Source organism: Dipodomys ordii, unplaced genomic scaffold (assembly GCF_000151885.1).
Source record: "Dipodomys ordii isolate 6190 unplaced genomic scaffold, Dord_2.0 Scaffold8, whole genome shotgun sequence".
In the NCBI taxonomy this organism is placed as follows: Eukaryota; Metazoa; Chordata; class Mammalia; order Rodentia; family Heteromyidae; genus Dipodomys; species Dipodomys ordii.
In genome coordinates, this window is record NW_012267224.1 from 4500677 (window position 1) to 4521506 (window position 20830).

A 20830-nucleotide genomic window follows, 5' to 3' on the forward strand; every position below is an offset into this window, starting at 1 on the left:
CCGCCCCCCGGCACTTCTGCTCTCCGCAGCGCCACGCCACGCCCGGATGCCACGCCCTTCCATGGGCGGGGACACCAGCGAAGCCCCGCCCCGAGCGCCGCGCCCCGCCCCGCCCCCGGCATTTCTGCTCTCCGCAGCGCAGCGCCACGCCCCTCCGTGGGCGGGGACACAGGACAAGCCCGTCCCTCCTACCATCCAGCCAATAGGAGCTGGGCACCCGGGCGGGGCTTGCTCGTGCTCGTCCCTGGCTGTCGCCTGACAAACCGCCTAAAGCGTGTTGTGGCTGAGCCTGGCCACACCGATTGATACCGACTCCCTGGACTGCTCCGTGCCTCAGTGTCCTCACTCTGAAGACAGGAGCAGCCGCCTGTCCCCGTAGGGTTTAGGGAGGAATTGTTGATGGTCATGCCGTAAAGGTTTCAATCAAGGCCAGCTGATGCCCACACTGGCCATTCTTCTCACGGTTTCTAGCTTTGGAGACCACCAAGCGGCCTCGGGGAATCTGAGCTTCAGGCTTCTCCCGTATGTGAGGAGGGAGATAATCTAAAAGGGGAAAATGGCCACCACAGTGATACTGACTCACGAATTACACTTCGTGAGGTAACGCCATTAAAGACCACCAAGGAAGAGGAGGACGAGGCTTCTCCCCGCCGAGCCTTAGATCTGGCCTCAGACCTCAGGTGCCAAGAACATCCCGGATCCACGTTTGAAGCCGTCCCCAGCCACAGCCTGCTCCTCCCGTGTAGAGGTTTCAAGTCTGTTTCACATAGTTTCTCCTGGCTTGGTTTGGTTTTTTAATAGTCCTGGGCTTGAACTCGGGGCCTCAACACTGGCTGGGCTTTTTCAGTCATGGCTGGCAGTCTACCACTTGAGTCATACCTTCAAACCAGGTTTGGTTTGGTTTTGCAGGAACAGTAATGCTCACATCTCTGCCTCCTGAGTAGCTAAAATTACAGATGTGTCACTGGTGCCCTGCTTTAGGTTATTATGTTTTTGTTTTGAATTCCGGCACTACTGAGGGAAGGGAAGAGGGAAGAAAGGGGAAAAGGCAAGAAAGGGAAGGAAAGGGAATGGATGGGACAGAGGAGAGATGGGGAGGGGATGGAAGGAGGGACCTGATGACAAGTGTGACTGTTCACTACTTGATAACACATTAAAAAGAAAAAAGAAAAAGTTTTTTTTTTCTGATGAAAGACGTCAGACCGGGGGTGAGGGAAGTGTTTAGGGGATCCAGAGTTCAGGTTGTTCCAACAACCACAAAGAGATGTCACAGGTTCAGCCAGTGATCAATCTACAAAGCTCCAGTTTACACATTTCAATGAAAGCCTAAAGAACCAGCGTCCTTGTGTTATTAACAGCAGCCCCGGGGATTCTGACAGCAGTGACATTTTAGAGAGAGAAATGCCAGGGCACACACGGAAGAGATGGACATTTGATATTGAGCCTTGTTGGCAAGTGCTCGTCACAACTGGGCGTATTTTCCTTCTATCTGGTGCATTATTTGAGACTCGAGTGCATCACCTTATCATCAGATCGACCTGGTTTTGCTTGTTCATAACTGCCTGGTCAGTACATAGTCTATGCTAGGGTTATTCAAATACTTGAACCGGGGAGCAATTAAGCCCGCCGCTGAAACCCTAGTCTGCTAGGAGATATAGGGTTACTGCCTTCAGTAACATGCTGAAGTCAGTAACACACACGGAGTCCCAGCGTCTGGAGAGATCACCTCTGCAGAGGCTCGGGGTGTGAGTGTAGTAAACACAGGCTCTGGAGGCAGGTGCTGAGGAAAGATGCAAGGAAGAACTCCAAGGCTTGCTGTGGTGTGCTGGGGAGGTCTGGCCTTGGAGCCAGGCATGGCTGGGATTCCAGAAGACCCCTAAGAGATCATCAGCCTCTATGGCTGCTGGGAGACCCAGGGGATGATCGGCACTCACTAGCATGCCTGGATGGTTCAAAAAAGTGTGGTATGGGCTGGCGTCTTTACTCAGCTTCTCCTCCTTCCTCCTGATCATCGTCGCGCTGGCCGTGCCGCACTGGCTGAGTGGGAAGATCCTCTGTCAGACCGGAGTGGACCTGGTCAATGCCACCGATCCAGAACTGGTGAAGTTTCTCGGAGACATTTACTACGGGCTCTTCCAGGGGTGCAAGGTGCGGCAGTGCGGACTCGGGGGCCGCCAGTCCCGGTTCACAAGTGAGTACGGCATGGCTCTGTGAAAACGGACGGGGACACTTCCCTGGGCTTTTGTTTGGTGTTTGCAAGGGTGTTTATGTCTAACTGCCCATTTTCACCATTGCCTTTCTCTAACGCAGGATGGCCTGGTCCATAGAGCGCCTGCCTACCCAGGGTTCTTAGCCACTCACAGAGGCATTAATTCCTCTTTTTTATAGAGACATAGAAAACAGGGGTTTGTGTATTTTTCTAGCTTACCGCTGTTAGTAATGTCTATCACAAATTGAGTGCTCATATGTGTCAGGCATTCCACTATTCTCTGCGCTCCACTCATCTCTTTTATGCCTTGCAACACACGTGTAAGGAGTGAGCTCTCGCTTTTCTGAGGATGCACAGAGGTGGGTTTTTGGGGGGAAAGGGGTTACATAAGTTGCCTGCCATCATTCAGGTAGGAAATAGCAGAGCCAACGCCGCGTGACTCGCACCCAGGACAGAGCGCCTGCAGACAGGAGGCAGGTGAGGAAGCTTTTGTCTATAGGAACGCTTCCCAGTGGAGCAACAGCAAATGGGCTGGAGCTGGGGTGCTGGGGTGTGAGGAGCACTTGGCGGCCATGGGCAAGTCACTTGACTACTGGGGAACGTGAGCAGGCACCGGGCACTGACATTGGCCCGCATTCAAGTGTCGGTTCGGAGCTACTCAAGATGTAAACAGAGCAGTTGCCAAAGAGCAGAGGCAGGAATCCAAGCAGGGCTGGGGACGAGCTGTCCAGAAAGGAAAACACAACAAAGATGCGTGTTGTAGGCCTTGAGCCAGTCAGATCAGTGGCGGGCGAAAACAACATCCCACCAAAATACACTTAATCGATACTTTGTGAGTCCGAGAAGACTAGGAATTCTATTTGTTACTTGCCTTATTGCAGAATTGTAGTCATGTCTAGTTACCCACTCAGGCTACAGATCTTACTAAATATGTATAAAGACAGGAAGCTATAAATGTAATACAAATTGTCTTCATTTATACACATGAAGGAAATTCATGCTTCTTATTCAAGGGAAAAAGTCTCTGAGCATATTTATATTTGCCTAGCAATTAAATTAGACTCTGCTTATTAGAAAGGTCTCCACTGAAAAATGTACCCTAAAAGTTGAAAACACCTAAATAAAACAATTACAATGGAGGGAACCTTTAGAGTAGACCGTGACAGTTGTATGCAGGACTTAATTCCAACCCAAATCTCCTGGTGAAAGCTGAATGGCACGAGTGCCACCCAGCTGGCACGTGCCCGCGATGCCATGACAAGACCCCTGCCTCACCAGCTGCCGGAAATGTAAGCTGCCCAGAGCTGGAGGCCATAGCAAAGGAATGCTTCCTATGCACCTTTCTGGAGAAATCTAGTAAATGCTCTCCTGCCTCTTCCTGGCAGCCTCTGGCATGCTCTCATCTCAGACATCAGAACCGTGAAAGAAATGAAAGGGCTTCCATGATCACCCATGCAGTAGGGTGGTGTCGGGGCATGTTTCGTTTCTAGCTGCCCGCAGCCTGGCCATTCATAGATTTCCATTCATAGTGTCTTGGAAGGGATAGTACTGCAAGTTCTTGTCCTGTAGATGTACAGTCCTTCATTCCTGTGCGATGTAAATGCAGACAGCTGTGGGGCATAGGGAAGACTCTTGCCCTCAGCTGGAGACAGATCTGCCTCCTACTGCCCGTCACTGTTTAGTGGTAGAAAACACCCTGTTCACAGAATAGCGTGCAGATCAGCGCGTGAGGGTGTCAAAGGGCTTTGTAACTGTCTCACTAACAGTCTTTCTTCTCAGCAACACCAAGGCCTCTCAGAGAGTCGCAAAGGAATCTGTTCCCACAGCCATAGGGAAAGCCTAAGGTCTGGTTGTCCGACATGGAGAAGGTCCTTTCTTATACCTACAACTTCCAAAATAAGAAGAGGTGAAGCTGGCTGTTCGGGTGGCTGCAGAAACTAAAGGGCAACTATTCAGCTAGTGCGTCCACACACTCAATTGTACTGCTAAGAATTTTCAGGCCAGAAGCCATTAGGAAAACTGGAATGAACAAAACAGAGGAGTATCTGCCCGGAGAAGCAGGTCATGGAGAGGAGATGGTGAGGCGGAGGATCTGGGCATAGGGCACAGTCAGACCCCAGGGCATCTCCTATGGTTCATTGTGCTTGAAGATCTTATCACACACACACACTGTGTGTGTGTGTGTGTGTGTGTGTGTGTGTGTGTGTGTGTGTACTGGGGCTTAAACTCAAGGCTCCATACTTGCTTAGCTTTTATTCTTGCTCAAGGCTGGCACTTGAGCCACCCCTCCATTACCATCCTTCTGATGGTTGAGATGTAAGTCTCATGGACTTTTCTGCCCTGACTGGTTTTGAACCTTGATCCTCAGCTCTCAGCCTCCAGCTAGAACTACAGGCATAAGCTCCCAGTAACTCGTTTATTATGCCCATTTTACAGAGGAAGAAATTGAGAAAAGAGAAATCAATGAATGAAAAAAACTTTAGTCAAAGCAACTAATACTCTAGATGGGTTGTGGTTTTTCATTCTCTGATTCCATCCCTACCTTCAACCCCACAAGTATGCTCCCCATTGCAACTAGGACAAGGGTCTTGCCTCTAATGTCACACATATTTGCTTTGCTAAAGCAAAAGGGATGAGGAGCAAACAAATCATCTAAGTCTCAGATGCTGATAGAATTATCAGATATGGTAGTCAAATGAAGGAACTCCAATACCTAAGAAATTTGAATATCTATTCAAATTCAAATAAAATCTCTAGAAGTCCAGCTGCACTTTCGAGAAAATTTTGACCTCTTCTTAACTAGCTTTTGTGATTTGTTTTTCTCTTCAAAGCCCTGTAGCAGAATAGTTAAGGCAGTACTTCTGAGCTCAAATTGACCTAATTGGCTAAGCTAGTTAACATCTCTGAGTCTCAGTTTCCTCATCTGTAAGAGTGAGTGAAGGAAAGAGCATGTGCAAAGCACCTGGCGTGTACACAGCCCATGCTGGAGAGCAATTGTGGCTCATGCATTCATGGATTTCAAGTGGGAAACTTCAATTTCACTGAGTCATAGGCACCCTAAAACTCTTGAAAATGGCACAAACATGAAAGGCCAATGAGCCTCAGCTTTCTGGGAACCAGATCTGGACTCAACCTCAAAAACAAATGGAAATCATTGATGCCGTGAAAACTCCCAAAGACTTGAATTTCTAAATAGTGATGTAAATGATAACTAAGATCTCCATGCGCTGGGAGACCTTGAGATGGAGATTTGGCTGATGCTCACCCTTTGATTTAAAAAAAAAATTTTTTTTAATTTAAAAAAATACATTTCCTACTATGGAAGCTAAGAATTGGGTATCTTCCAATATCACTGGTTATGCTCCCAAATCCCTCTCTCCATAATCCTAATATGGCTTTTTTCTGTTCTGTTTATTAATCAAGCGTGAACAGGAATATCCAGACTTCTTTTCATCATGGATATGTGCTTAGCTCTTTAAAACCTGCCTTGTGTGACTGTGACACGGTACTCCATCAGGCTCCCACTGATGTCTCTCCAGCTTTTGCTATTATAACGACCACCTCATACATGCAGCCTTGAGCATGTATAACATTGTATCTGGAAAATAAATGCCAAGAAGTGAAATTGCTATGACAGATGTCTACTAATTGCCATCTAACACAATCACAGGATTTAATATCCTTACAAGATCGGAGAGTGCCTTCCTCCAACACCGCCATCCACGCGGTGTGTTCACAGTCGTTTCGAACTTTGCCAGTCATGTGGAAGTGGTTACTTCCTATTTCAAGGGTTTGGTGAGGATTGCTCTGCTGGTCATAAGGATTACATGGTCGGATCAAGATGAGATAAGGAGACAGGAAATTGGGCATTAGCTTCTATTGTTGGAATAAGACAAGCCTGAGGATTTGGAAAAAGGGAAAAGTAAACTCTCAGAGAGGGGAGATGGAATGGAAGCAGAGGGAAGAAAGACACCTTAGAAAGACCCAGTCCATGGAAAAGAGCTCATCTTCCCGGGTACAGTATCCAGGGCAAATGAGATGACCATGTGGAGATAATAACAGATGGAAACAGAACTGGAAGGAAAGTTAAATCAGAACTCAGGCTGTGAACGTGGGCTGCCTGGAAACTTGTGAGCCAAAGGAATACCTTGTAGGGAGAAGAACAAAAACTTGGCTCTCAGGCTTGGGAGATGTTTTCAGTGTGTGTGTGTGTGTGTGTACTGGTCACTGGTCGTGTGTGTGTGTGTGTGTGTGTGTGTGTGTACTGGTCACTGGTCCTGTGTGTGTGTGCTGGTCACTGGTACTGGGAATGAGTGCTGTCCCTCTCCCTGAGCTTTTGTGCTCAAGGCTGGTGCTTTACCACTTGAAAAATAGCTCTACTGCTAGCTTTTTAGTGGTTAGTTGAAGATAAGAGTCTCACAGACTTTCCTGCCTGGGCTGGCTTTGAACCATAATCCTCAGATCTAGCCTCCTGAGTAGCTAGGATGACAGGTGTGAGGCACTGGTGCCCAGAAACAATTGCGTTTTCTGAGAACAGGCTGTCCCAGACAATGTTTGAAGTGCTCTAGAATGTCATTTGACCTTCCCAGCTAGTACCAATGACTTGTGTAAAGAAAACAAAATACAAATCAACACTTCATTCATCTGTTCGTCCACATTCCCGTGGAAAGTTGCATTTGTCAGGAAGCATTGTGTAACATGAGCACTTCATCATGAGGCCTAAGGGCCACCAGGCCAGTCAGTGCCTCGTGGCTGTGCACCTGTTCACACTGGACCCTCGAGCTGTAAGGCCAGCGCTCGCTGGGGCACATCTGGGCTGGAGGGCCACTCCAAGAGAAAGAAGGTTGTTGGTTAACTGAGCAGCAGCCCTGCGAGGGGCAGTGCGCTCCCCTCACGGAGTCTCCTAACTTTTGAGAGCCCAGAACTTGCCATCTGTCCTCCTCTTCCAAAGCCTTCATGGGAAGCAAGTTTGGATCCTGAGCTCGGTGTCTTCTCTCCCCAGTCTTCCCACATCTGGTGAAGGAGCTCAACACGGGCCTCCACGTGACCATTCTGCTGCTTCTCTCCCTGGCCTTGGCTCTGTCTCTGGTCAGCATGGGCCTTGCCATTCTCAACATGACCCAGGTCCCCTACCGGGCAGTCAACGGCCCAGGAGGCATCTTCCTATGGAATGTGCTGGCAGGTAAGAAGTCCCCCAAGGAGAGAATCGCGAAGCTAGGCTCCAGGTATCTGAGTGGAAGGCTCACCTCACCCTCTGCTTCCACCTCCCTGGCTAGAACATTTTCTTTTATTTTTTTTTAATTGATCTGGGGCTTGAACTCAGGGTCTGGGCGCTGTCCCTGAGCTCTTTGCTCAAGGCAAGCGCTCTACCACTTGAGCCACAGTGCCACTTCCAGTTTTCTGGTGGTTAACTGGAGATAGGAGTCACAGGGACTTTTCTTCCTGGGTTGGCTTTGAACCCCGATCCTCAGATCTCAGCCTTCTGTGTAGCTAGGATTATAGGAGTGAGCCACCTGCTCCCGGCCAAGCTATGGTCTTATTTGTGGGTCTTGAGCCCTATTTTCTAAGCCAAAAACTTTTCCAGGACAAAAGCTGGTAGTTGTGGTTGTATCTGTACAGGGTGTATGTATGTATGTTGGTAAGTGTATTGAATTAATTCACATTTACACATGTAATCAACCATCTGTATTAACATTAACAAAGTCCTATATAATCCATGCCAACACACTGTTTTTAAAAGCAATTACAATTTGTGCTACCCAAACTAGGCACTTGTGGCTCATGCCTGTCACCCTCGCTACTCAAGAGGCTGAGGTCTGAGGATCACAGTTTGAAGCCAGCCCAAGCAGGAACATTTGTGAGACTCTTATGTCCAAGTAATCACAGAAAGCCAGAAGTAGAGCTGAGCCTCAACCCCTTGAGTACTAGCCTTGAGCAAAAAGCTCACTGACAGCACACAGGCCCTGAGTTCAAGCCCCAGGACCAGCACACACACACACTTGTGCTGCCCTAAGAATTCCTTAAGCCAAAGCCATTTTCCCGAGTCCTCAGGACTGCCACCAGCCACTGACAGCTGTCTCTTTGGGAATCAGGTGGAGTCGTGGCGTTAGCCATCACCAGCTTCATGGCCGCGGTGAAATTTCACAACCTGACCGAGCGAATCGCCAACTTCCAGGAGAAGCTCTTCCAGTTCGTCGTGGTGGAAGAGCAGTATGAAGAGTCCTTTTGGATCTGTGTGGCCAGCGCTTCGGCCCATGCAGCTAACTTGGTTGTAGTGGCCATCAGTCAAATCCCGCTCCCCGAGATCAAGACCAAAATAGAAGAGGTCACAGTCACAGCAGAGGATATCCTGTACTGAGAGCCCCTCCTCCAACACCCTGCCCGAAGTCAGACTGTAATGTGAGTGTAGTCCTGAGATTCCCTCCTCCTCACATCCTGTCCTGAATCAATCTGTAGTGCGAGTGGGGACTTCACCCTGTGTCACGATGCTGGGCCTCTCATTACTGTGAGCGTCTCAGTTTCCTCATCTGTAAAACAGGTGTTTTCAGTGGTGCTGACAGAAGAGCATTCTATTAATACAAGGCACCGCATACCCCAGCAAGTGTCCACAGACCCTGGGCCTGCTCACACAGTTGGAGAGGACAGTCATGGGTTCAAGAAATGCCTACAGAGCAACAATAACTCCAAGGATGAAAATACCAAGCGCTGTCAGAGTGGCACGTTTATGAGGGGCATTCTCCTTGTGGTTTACCTATTTTAACAGGTGAGATCCTTACTCCATCCACAGGGAGTCGTCATTGCTACTCAGTGCCGTCTGACGATGTGAAAACCTAAGGCAGGCAGAGTCAAGTTGGAGAATGAAGTCTAGGAAGCCTGAAACCAGATCTATACTTGGAACCTCATGCCTACGTTGTTATTTGGTGAGATGCAAGCAATTGCGCCAGATGTGAGAAATGCCAAAATAGCACAGGCATACAGGACTGACAGAGGAATTAAATCTTTTAAGATGCAATGGGGTACTAAAGCAAGTATCGCGTAGCTCACATTTGATTAGAACTGTGAAGGATGAGTAGCTCTTTTCCAAAGAAGGATGCAGGGCAGAGAAAGCTGTTCTGCAGTGAGTCAGGGTGGAGAGCTGGCACGAGGCCTGGAAGCCAAGGAGACTGGGAAGACATGCAAGCCGTGGGCAGGGTGACTGCGTCCCTCTGGCTGACCCGCTGGGGAGATCCATTTTTTGCGTTGCCGTCATCTGACTAGGGCGGTGACTTTATGTATTATTAATCTTATGTGTGAACTCGACCAGGTCACAATATCCAGAGAAATGATCAGACACACTATATTTTTCTCTGAAGGTAATTTTTGATGAGATGAACACTGAAATAATATCCTCTATTAGCCATGAGTTTAAGCACAATTAACACAAGTAATGAAGAGTCAAGAAAAATGAATTCTCTATGGATCCTCAATAAAAATGTGAATATGTGATTTTTTTTCTCTAATTAAAGTAAAATACACAATGCGTCAAAACTTTTAGATAGCCAGGACACTCTCACGTCAAATCAGGGCACGTAGGTGATACTTCTCTCTCAAAAGGAATATCAAGTATTATAAAGATTGAATTAAACAATGTTTGGTACTTTCAATACGCTTCATTGAGAGGTAAGTGTGAGATTTTTGCCTTAATTCTAGAAAATTCCCAACAAGCAGCACTTCAGTTATTTAAAGCAGGACTCGGTGAATCCTATCATTGTGATCTTGTTTTTTTCTGTGGCTTAAACTCAGGGTCTTTGTACTGTCCCTGAGCTGCTTTTGCTCAGAGCTAGTGCTCTGCCACTTGAGCCACGGCTCCACTTCCACTTCTTTTTGGTGGTTCATTGGTGATAAGAGTCTCATGGACTTTCTTGCCCAGGCTGGCTTCAAACCCTATCCCTCAGATCTCGGCCTGCTGAGTTGCTAGGATTACAGCCCTCGGCCCCCGGCGCCCCCGCCCCCCCAGCTTTCATCTTCCGCTTTATAAAGCTTAATGGCTGTATGCTGGAGATGCAGTTCAGTGGTGAAGCATTTGCCGAGCATGTATAACACCGATTCAATCCCCAACACCACGAGAAAACAAAGCAAAATAGACAATGTTTCAGTGGCTGTAATACCATTGAGTCTCATGACACCCAGCCCTCCGCAGTGGAAATTTCCAGGCTTAGTCCTTCTAGACAATGCTATCATTAAAGATGAATCTGTTTGCAGAGTTGGAGTCAAAGGGCAACATGGGACAATAATCACTACTCTATTGTTCCCTCCCCAGCTAAATGAAGGTTTTCATCCCCAGGAAATGGCGGCCCATCCCAAGCGAAGACAGCCTCCAAGCTCACCCTCATGCAGCGTCTCCCCTGAAGAGACCGACGCTAGTGCCGTCACTGCCCACATAGAGCCACTGCCACAAAACGCACCCTAACAAGCCTTCCCAGCAGAGACAGCAACCCAGCTCATGACCACAGATTGTATTAGAGAACACCTCACATATACGTATATACACATACATACACACACATATACATATATACACACACATCCATATGAATATATATCACTACAATAATGCAATACAAGATATTATCCAGCTCCAACAAGTATCAACTTGGGCTCATCTTTACCTCACACCTGTACTATTTCCTCCTCCTCTTCCCCCTTTAACAATAGCTTCTTTATATAAACCGCACCTCCTAGTTACTGGGCTGCCCCTGCCTTGTTCTCCCCTGGACCCGATTCCGTCACCATGACTTCAGCGGCTATTTGGGGAGTCTGACTACCTCCGGCATGGTGCTGGATCCCCAGGGAATGCAGAGATGAATGTGACATTGTTTGGGGCTAGAGACACAAACTTTCCACTGGATAGTGACAGGAGGCTGGAGGCTGGGAGGCGGGCAGTGGAGCATTGATACAGAAGAGCACTCATCAGAAGTCCCAGACTGGGACCAGGGCAGCTGGTGGACCGTAGCAGAGCTGGGGCATGGCAGCGCTGGTCGTTGGGTTACTGTGAAGACTCCACGTGGATGACGGGCTGCTACTAGGAGGCTGACGGCCAGCCTGGCCACTTCCCTCAGCTTCCTCCAGAGTTCTGGGCCCGAGTCATAAGCTAGAAAACAGGGGTCCTCCCGAGTCATCGCAGCACTGCCTCCCTTGGGAGGGCCTCAAGCCAGCCTGAATGCTGGAGGAGAAAAGCAGGGAAGGATTAGACACATATCAACAAGCTGTTCCAGCCTCACAAGTATATATATATACACATAGATGATATATGCAGAATATATATATGTTTATATATATGCATATATCTGTGCAGAATAGCCAGCCACAAATGGGAAGGGATCAGGTTGTCTGTACAACACTCTAAAGAGAGAACAGCTGCCCAGGGAATCTCTGGGAGTGCGCCCAGGGCCCCTGAGGCTCGGGACTGGCTTGATGGATCATTCCTTCCCAAACAGACTGTCTCCAAGGGCACTGCGCACCTTGGCCTTGGAGCCAAGTCCACAGGCAGCCAGGTCAATCTGGTATGGCAGGAAGTCAGACTGAGAGTCACCGGAAGAACCTCAAAGGCTGCTCTGCAGACGACAGAGGGAAGGCGTGAATGCAATGGCCTTGGGTGAAGGCATAAACATACATAAGTCTGGAGACGGAAACCACATGACCAGGTTACACAGCTGTTCAGCACCATGGAGTTAAAGTACAATCACAAGGGGAAGAGGCTGGTGGAAGGCAGGGGCCAGGCGGGGAGGGCTTCCATGTCCCAAGGGAACTTGGGCTCCAGCAAGGAATTAGAAGCTGGCGAGGGAGGGGTGCACATTTAGAAGAAGCTTCTGGCCAGCATGGTGGACATCTAGTGGAGCGGGAGACGCAGGGAGGAAGCGGCTTACAAGGTGAGGGGAGGAAGGAAGGCTGCCCCCAAGGAGTTCGGTAGCACCTGATTAGCAAGCATGAGGCCCAGAGTTCCAGCCCCAGAACTTCCAAAGCATCAAAAAGAAGAAGAAAGAGATGGAGCATGGTGTTGTGGGCCACACTGTTGTCTCTGATGTCCATTTTCCCATGTAAATTCAGACCCCAGGATCTTTTGGAAATAGGTTCTGAAATTGACAGTGACATCTTTAGGCTGAGTCTTAATCCAATATGGCCAGTGTCCTCGTAAGAGGAGACAATGTTGAAGCCAGGTGCCAGTGGCTCACACCTGTAATCCTACCTATTCAGGAGGCTGAGATCTGAGGATCACAGTTCAAAGCCAGCCCAGGCAGGAAAGTCCATGAGACTCTTATTTTCAATGAAGCACCAGAAAACTGGAAGCGGTACTGTGGTTCAAGTGGTAGAGCACTAGCTTTGAGCTGAAGAGCTGAGGGCCCCAGACCCAAAGTTCAAGCCCCACAACTGATCCAAAACAAAAAACAAAAAAAAGAGGAGAAAATGTTGTCAAGGTTAGGTGCAGTGGAAAGATCATATGAGAGGAAGACAACAGCTGTCCACAAGTCAGAGGAAGGGGGGGGTGGAGAGAGAGAGGGCTTAGAGGACAGCAACCCTGCCCACACCTTGGCCTTAGGCTTGTAGCCTACAGTTCAGGAGGAAATGCATTTAAATCCTTGAAGTGGCCCAGCCAGCCCAGGGGTTTCTGTTGTGGTGACCCTAGGTCTCAGATGCAGAGATATAGATAACAGGAAGCAGAAGAAGTCAGCAGGACTCACGGATTCCAAGTGGGGCTGGAAGCAGCAGCATCCAGGAGACCTCCCAGTTTCTTCCTTGATGGCTGGGTAGAAAGCAATGACATCACTAGCAACAGGATTACGAGATGTGCTGGATCCAAGAGCACATGGGCAGAGCACCAAAATAAAAGCACACAGTCAGCAACTCCAGGAAGGCTTGGAAGCAGCCAGCATTCTTGTCCCACATCTGGGGATGGTCATGCTATAGAGTTTCAATTTCATGTACCATAAAAACATTATGACAGTGCTGGAAAGGTGGCTCAGTGGGAGAGCGCTTGCCTTGCATGCATGAGGCCCTGGGTTCGATTCCTCAGCACCACATAAGCAAAAAGAAAAAAGCCAGAAGTGGCTCAAGTGGTAGAGCGCTAGCCTTGAGCTGAAGAGCCGAGGGACAGCACCCAGGCCCAGAGTTCAGGCCCCACGACTGGACCCAAAAAAGAAAAAAAAAAAAGACATTATGATAATAATACCTCCCTTGCCCATCTGGCAGAGGTATTGAGGGATTAAATGAAAATAACATTTTATATGCAGAAGTCTTTGGAAACTATGAATGTAATATTCACATAAAATGCCAGATGTTAGTGGGTCATGCCTGTATTCCTCGCTACTCAGGAAGCTGGGATAGGAGGCTCTGAGTTTGAAGCCAATTCGGACAAATCGGTAAGACTCTTACCTCCAATTAACCAGAAAAAAGCTGGAATTAGAGGCATGGCTCAAGTGGTAGACAGATCAAGGCCTTGAGTTCAAGCCCTAGTAATGGCAGTATATATAATACATATTATGTATTGTATGTTATATCATATATAGTATAATATACTATAGTATAATATAGTATAAGATGTATAGTATACTATATTATATATGCTTTTCTAGAATACCAAAATATTATTTTAAAACATTTAGTTCAAATGAAGCTTTTGTCTCAAAATGACAAACTTTTTGTAGGTATAATCTGTTTAATACAACAATTAAAAAATGCATAAATCCTTTTTGTTTCGTTTTATTACCAAAGGTGCTATTACTGGTGGGAGCTTGCTATTTTTGGAAACTTAATCACATTGGCTTATAACTGCTGTGAACATGTAGTATGAAAAGAGCTGATTTATACATAATACAACTGCATGTGTATCTTTAAGATTTCTTAACAGCAGAAGTACTGGAAACCAGAGATAAGTTGTCTGAAGCAGAAAGAAATGAGCTCCAACAGGAGATATTCGTGCTTTCACTGTTCAGATTGAAAGCTAACGGTTTCAGTGTTGTCATTATATGCACTACCTCAGGTTCCTTATCTTATAAAAATCATAGACAAAGCAATCCATGGCATAAACTTTATATAAGGTAAACATTTTTGAAAACTGAAGTGGTGTGACTGGCTTTGACCACAAGGGGGCAGCAGTGCACAGGCAATAAACTTTCCCAGAGGTTGCCAGAACCAGTGGACCTTGAAGGTCTTGTAACTCACTCATTCTGATTTTAATACACAAAACCCGTTTCAAGATGGAATTGGACATGGGGCCCTCTCAGTGTATTATATATCATTATCCTTCAGGAAGGATGGGGATAGAAACTTAGAAGTTTAAGGGTCTTGTATCTTACCAGTAATTATCAGAGTCACATCCATGGACATGCCTTTTAGTGAGAACAGAGGGTCCTAAAAATTAAAGTACTTGATTAATTGGTAACTCACCAAGTATAAAATAGTAATCAGGCATTACATCCCTCACACATGCCTAGACTCAATTGTTCCCTCTAATAAAGCTTCATTCTAAAACAAAACAAAACAAAAAAACAAACAAAAATGTTATTTAATTCAAGCCAAGGAAATTTGAAAAGGCCAAAACCATGAGAAAATATTAGTGGTATTTTTATTTATTTCCTTAACTGGATGGTTTCTTAAGCTACTGCAGCTAATAAGGTCAATGCCTCACTGATGGTAAAAATTACCCAGAATCTTTTCTTGGGAGGGGAGCTGGGGGGGGTGGGGGGGGGAAAGAGGAGTATTGCCATAGACCAAACCCTAGGAAAACACTCCTCCACTAAGACATGTCTCGAACTTCCTGGAAGACATCTTAAAGGTAAGTCAGAACCTACTGGGAGAAGGAAAGGAAGAAGGTGTGTGTGTGTGTGTGTGTGTGTGTGTGTGTGTGTGTGTGTGTGTGTGTGTGTGTGTGTGTGTGTGTGTGTGTGTGTGTGTATAGTTCATCTGAGGATTACCATTGTGTGTGTGTGTATAGTTCATCTGAGGATTACCATTAGAAGCCATCCCAAGCAGGAAAGTTTGAGACTCTTATTTCCAATAAATTACTAAAAAAGTCAGAAGGGCAGCTATAGTTCAAGTGGTAGAGTGTGTTAGCCTTGAGCAAAAGGAGCTCCAGGACAGTGCCTAGGGCCTGAGTTCAAGCCCCAGGACCAGCAAAAAAGGAAGAATATTACCATTGACACTATGTATAGGAAAATTAATGCAGTAAAAGATAAAATTTAAATTACAAACTAATAATTTCCCCCAGATATAGAAAGAACAAACATTGTGAAGCTTAGTATAAGACCTGAGTTTCTTTTCACTTGCAAATTCACTGTGCTCATAAAACCAAACTTTTTTCCTGTCATTTATGAGACTTGAACTCAGGGCCTAGGTGCTATCACTGAGCTATTTTTGCTCAAGGCTAGTGCTCTTCTACTTTGAGCCACAGCTCCACTTCCAGTTTTTGAGTAATTACTTGGAGATAAGAATCTCATGGGGACTTTTCTGCCCAGGTTGGCCTTGAACCGTGATCCTCAGATCTCAGCCTCCAGTGTAGCTAGGATTACAGGGGTTCGCCACCATTGCCCACCAGATGCTAATTCTTGAGGTAAGGAATGCATTAGTAAGGAATGCATCCTATTGTGTTTCTCAGAAGCAAAGATTTTTTAGTGCCTTTTTTTTTTTTTTGTCTGGTCGTTGGGGCCTGAACTCTGGGCCTGGGTGCTGTCCCTAAGCTCTTCAGCTCAAGGCTAGCGCTCTACCACTTGAGACACAGCACCATTTCCGGCTTTTTTTCTTTTTGTTTATGTCGTGCTGGGGAATCAAACCCAGGGCCTCATGCATGCAAGGCAAGCGCTCTCCCACTGAGCCACCTTTCCAGCCCCTTTTTAGTGCTTTTTATGTTTCTATTTTTTTTTTTTTTTTGGTTGGTTGTAGAGCTTGAACTCTGGGCTTGGGCGCTGTCCCTGCACTCTTCAGCTCAAGGCAAGAGCTCTACTGCTTGAGCCACAGCGCCACTTCCGGGTTTCTAGTGGTTGATTGGAGATAAGAGTCTCAGGGACTTTCCTGCCCAGTCTGGCTTTGAACCATGATCCTCAGATCTCAGCCTCCTGAGTAGCTAGGATTATAGGCCTGAGCCACAGGTGTCCAGCTTTGCTTTTTATGTTTCTGAATATCTTGTTTCTGAGTTTTCTGTACTAGGCCTCATTTTCCCTAATCCACCTTCTGAGCCTCAACACTTTCATAAAGCCTAGAAAGAGGGAGAAAAAGAAATGCATCAGTAACTTCAATGGCAGGGGTAATTCCTAGTCTTAAGTATTGGGTTCACAGGTATCTGATTTGTTAGTGTGCTTTATAAGTAGCATGTACATTATAATTACTCATCTAATGTATGCAATAACACATTAAAAGTAATTTCTAGCCAGTAAGAAAAACCATTTGCTCCTCTGGCTGCCCTTAGTCACCTCCTCCCCCATTTTGTTTCCTTTGTGATGCTATCAAATTCCTCATCAGGAACAGGCGAGGGACTCTGTGCAGCAGGTGGAGGCAGGCCCAGGACCCCTGGGAAGATTTCGGTTTACAAAGTGCATCCTGAGTGGGAAGATTCCCAGGGAACCAGAGTTCCTGGAGGGGCTGAAGGTGCGATTCCTGAAACACACAGAAGGCAGTGGTTTCCAGATGGCTTTTGTAGTGTGGAAGGCTGGATGTCAGTAGAGGCCCTGGACAGGACTAGGTTCTCAGCAGATTAGTGCTGAAGCCATGCGGGCTACTGCTCCAGGAATCTCTGCCTCCAAAACTTCCCTCTGAGCCCCACTGCAGAATCAGCCGGCTGGCATCTGTGGCCGCTTGAAGCCATCCCCAGTGTTGCTGTTTCCTGAGGGGTGGAGCTCACCCCCCCCCTCGCACTGGGCCAAGGGTAATGGCTACACCTTGCTGGTTTATGCCTCCTACTGAAGATTAGCTTCAGTGAATGTTATCCTTTTTTTTCCTTGTAACTTATTTTTTAATAAATTAAATCTTGAATGGTTGAGATATTTACTACTAGAATAAACTATTCTGGGGAAAGGGGATAAAGAGGGAAAATGCTCTTCAGACCTCCCCATCTTTATTTTGATTTAGAATCTAAGACAGTCATTGGCATTTAAATGACCAAAATGTGGGCCAAGGACTTTGCTAATCCTATTCTTTAATTAAAAGAATACTATTTAACTTGCATGGAAATAATGTGTTGAGAGGATCACATGACAGGCTCAGGAGATGAAGGTCATTTGTAGCTGCGGATGTTGGCAAAGATGGCCAACGAGCAGATGCATGACACCTCAGCTTGCCACCTTCCTGTCCATGAACTCTCCACCCTCCTTCCCTCCTGATAATAGCCCCAGTGCATCTCTCAATACTTTAAACATGGTCATGAGCAAAGACAGGACAAATGCTCATGTTAAACAAGGTGGGACTGCAACTCAGAGACATCTACAACTTATAACCCAAAGGGGTCTTAAGAATGTCTTAAATAGGGCTGGGAAGGTGGCTGGCTCAGTGGTACAGTGCTTGCCTTGCATTGCATGCATGAGGCCCTGGGTTTGATTCCTCAGTACCACATAAGCAGATAAAAGCCAAAGTGGTGCTGTGGCTCAGCGCCCAGGCCCAGAGTTCAGGCCCCACAATCAACAAAAAAAAAAGTCTTAAATAATGAGCCATTTTCTCCTGTAGCTTAGTTCTTTCCTACTCTACTCAGATTTTCTCCACTTTGAACACTAATCCCCACCAAATATACTAACCCATTGATTTTTCCTGCTCCCTGCTTCTACAAGCTACCACACTGGCTCTCGGTTGGCTCCCACATACACAGTGAGGTTTGCTTCCTACCCTTTCAAGATCCTCTTCAAGCCAGCCTCACTCTCTTTATGGTCACCTTTTATTTCAGGCAGTCTTGATCCTTTCACCCCAAGCCAAGCCAACACCCTGGCACCCACTCTTCCTGGTCTTGAGGTTTCCCTGCCCCTTAATCGTTACATTCTGCTATTAATTATCTAAAAGTCACAAGTAGTACACGTCCTGTTCTTTAATTATCAGTGCTACTCCAGCTTAATCATGTGTTCCTTCAAACATTATATGAGCCCTTTGTCTAGATTACCCAGAGGGAAAAGCCATGGTTCCCAGGATGCTGGGAGAAGTAGAACACAGGTAGTCAGCATATTCACACACGCTGCTTTGGAAGCAGGGAAAGGTAAGCAAGCAAGCACAACCCCCAGAAAAACTGGAACCAGATAAGGATCGGTCAGATCATTGGCTGGACCAAAATTATAAGCTCTCAACTGAGCAGCCTGAATCCTGCCTTCTGATTCCTTTTTTGGTAAAACCTCAAAGTTCCTGTTAGTTCCTTGAAGACAGATTTGTGGTCACTGAAATTCTTTATCTGTTTCTCCACACTGATTAATTCTCCTTCCTTTGCCTTTTATCACTACTCATCTCTTTAATTAAAATACTGGGACTGAGGGACAGAGCTAGGCTGTTAGGACTTCTGGAATGGGGACTTTTTCTCTAAAACTCCAAGAACGCTGTGACAAAAACACTTGAAAAAAATCAACTTATATGGAGGAAAGATTATTTCCAGATGTTATTATTATTCCATAGTTCTAGAAGTCCATAATCATTTGGGCCTATTGTTTTCGACTTGTGGCCACAGCATACATCAAAGCAAAAGTACCTAGTGGAAGATGCCTGTTTTACCTCGTGGTGACCAGGAAGTAAAAAGATACTGGAAGGGGATAGGTCCTAATGTTCCCTTCTAAGACATATGCCCAGGGAGAACTCCTTTCCAATAGGCCCCACCTCCAAAGGGTTCCTTCTACCACCTCCAGGTATCTACTGCCTCCAACATCTGGCAACCAAACCTTTAGCAAAGCAGAGGGGAAACATCTATCTGCCAGGGATCATTAGGATATTTATAATATCAGTCTAAGGCCACACTAAATTATCAATACAGGCAGGGGGGGGCCTGGGCAGCTAATGAGAAGTGTGTGTGTGTATATACATATGTGTGTGTATGTGTCCCATTTTGTGCCAAAGGATTTTTTGAGTCTTATACTGCCTGACAGGCCTGGAAAACAAAAAGGATTCTCATTATTGATGGCCTCTGGGACATACTCTAAATCCAAACCTTAACACATGCCCACATATAACCATATGAGAATTCGTTTTTAAACATCATTTTACAATTGTAGTTTTTCTCACCTCTACAAGATCATGAAAGCTAGCAGACTATACAATCCCAAAAGACACCGCTTTGGCATTCTTTTGAGCTATAGACCCTTGAAAATCATCAAATTTAAGAGGGAGATATCCTGACCTCCTTTGTTCTGCCAGAATGAGGATCACTCTCACATGAATGAAGCAATTGCCACAGAAGGAGGCAAAGAATACTTTCACCAGAGAGATGAGTTGAGGCAGGGAGGGAAAAAACATTGTCCAAATGAAATCTGTTCCATTTATCCTTACGTTCCTTTCGCTTCCTGTGTACTGACTGTCCACACAGGACTGTCCCTGTTACCCTCTGTGGTGGGGGAAGGAATGGGGAGCGGTGTTCAGCCCAGCTCCCCAGGGCTCTCTGGTCCCTAGCTCCTGAATTCTAGGCTGAAAAGGATGCTGAAGACGTTCAGGAAAGCAGCTCAGGAGGAAGAGGGCAGAGGCGCGTGGCACCAGAGGTCACAGGGAAGACGGCTGCCCGCGACACCGGGCCGGAGACCGCTGCGCGGGTCGGGGCCTCCCCCGGAGGCCATCCCCCGGAGGCCATCCCGGACCCGGCGACGCCGGGCTCCCGCGCCCGCCGTCTGATTCCAGAGCGGGTCCAACCCTCCCGCGCCCCGCCGGGATTTCTCGCGGTGGAAAGTGAATGTATTTTAAACACCAACCAGCCGGTACCTGGTCTAACTGACCCCGCCGTACCCTCGGCCCCCAGGAAAGCCCGGCGGCGTCCTCCCGTCCGGTAGTGAATCCAGTAACCATGACGACCGGCGCGGGGTCCCCACGCCCGCCAGGCCCGGCGCGCTCCTCCCCCGCTGGCCGCCCCACCCCACTCACTGGACTTTCGGGCCTCAGAGCCCCGTCCAGTCGTACCACCTCTCCGTCTCTGCCCTCAGGGGCCGGTACTGGACCTCAGACACCCGCTCACCCCAATACCGCCCGAAGGCCAGCAGCGCTTTCCCGCCCATCCCGCCCCCAGGCGCGCTCAAGGAGCCCCGCCCCAACGCATGCACCGCCCGCTCCAGACCCCGCCCCTTACCTAAGCGCATTGGTCCAAAGCCTCAGCCGGGGACGGGTCGCCGACAACCCCGCCCTCACGTGCCCGCTCGCCCCGCCCCGGCACCTGTTTCCCCCATCCCCAAGCGTGCTTTGCGTGGCGGCCCCATGGCCCCGCCCCCAGGCGCGCGCCCGCCCCCCAGGCGCCACGTGCTCCCGGAGGGCGGCGCCGGGCGCAGCGTTGGGAGGGGAGACGATGTTCTGGCTGCCTCTTCCGGCTGCGGGGCGAGTCGTCGTCCGACGTCTGGGCGTGCGGCGTCTCTCGAGCCGAGGTCTCTCCAGCGCAGACATGACGAAGGTGAGAGAGGGCCGCGGGGTCGCTCCCGAGCCGCCGCGGGAGCCTCG

At 47.7% G+C, this 20830-nt stretch overlaps 3 protein-coding genes across 3 annotated transcripts in view; 2 read left to right on the forward strand and 1 right to left on the reverse strand.

The window, feature by feature from the left end:
- The window catches only part of Qdpr (quinoid dihydropteridine reductase), a 15842-nt gene extending 15435 nt beyond the window's left edge, over nt 1-407 (reverse strand). The window contains exon 1 of the mRNA XM_013008891.1: nt 193-407. Within this exon, the coding sequence (XP_012864345.1) occupies nt 193-407 (215 nt within the window). The remainder of the gene's footprint in view (nt 1-192) is intronic.
- A 1492-nt stretch (nt 408-1899) lies between these two features.
- On the forward strand, nt 1900-8572 carry Clrn2 (clarin 2). The gene is made up of 3 exons (XM_013009000.1): nt 1900-2191; nt 7212-7391; nt 8302-8572. The coding sequence occupies exons 1-3, from the start codon at nt 1939-1941 to the stop codon at nt 8565-8567; spliced, it is 699 nt and encodes a 232-aa protein (XP_012864454.1). The 5' UTR covers nt 1900-1938; the 3' UTR covers nt 8568-8572.
- Nucleotides 8573-20662: 12090 nt separating this feature from the next.
- Nucleotides 20663-20830, forward strand: part of Lap3 (leucine aminopeptidase 3) — a 16857-nt gene continuing 16689 nt past the window's right edge. Inside the window, exon 1 of the mRNA XM_013009079.1 lies at nt 20663-20783. Coding sequence (XP_012864533.1) covers nt 20682-20783 — 102 coding nt within the window. The 5' untranslated portion in view covers nt 20663-20681. The remainder of the gene's footprint in view (nt 20784-20830) is intronic.

Coding starts and splice junctions, on each gene's coding strand:
- Clrn2 (XM_013009000.1), top strand. CDS start 1,939: ATGCCTGGATGGTTCAAAAAAGTGTGGTATGGGCTGGCGTCTTTACTC. Junction 2,192..7,211: donor CCGCCAGTCCCGGTTCACAA/GTGAGTACGGCA, acceptor TTCTCTCCCCAG/TCTTCCCACATCTGGTGAAG. Junction 7,392..8,301: donor CCTATGGAATGTGCTGGCAG/GTAAGAAGTCCC, acceptor TTTGGGAATCAG/GTGGAGTCGTGGCGTTAGCC.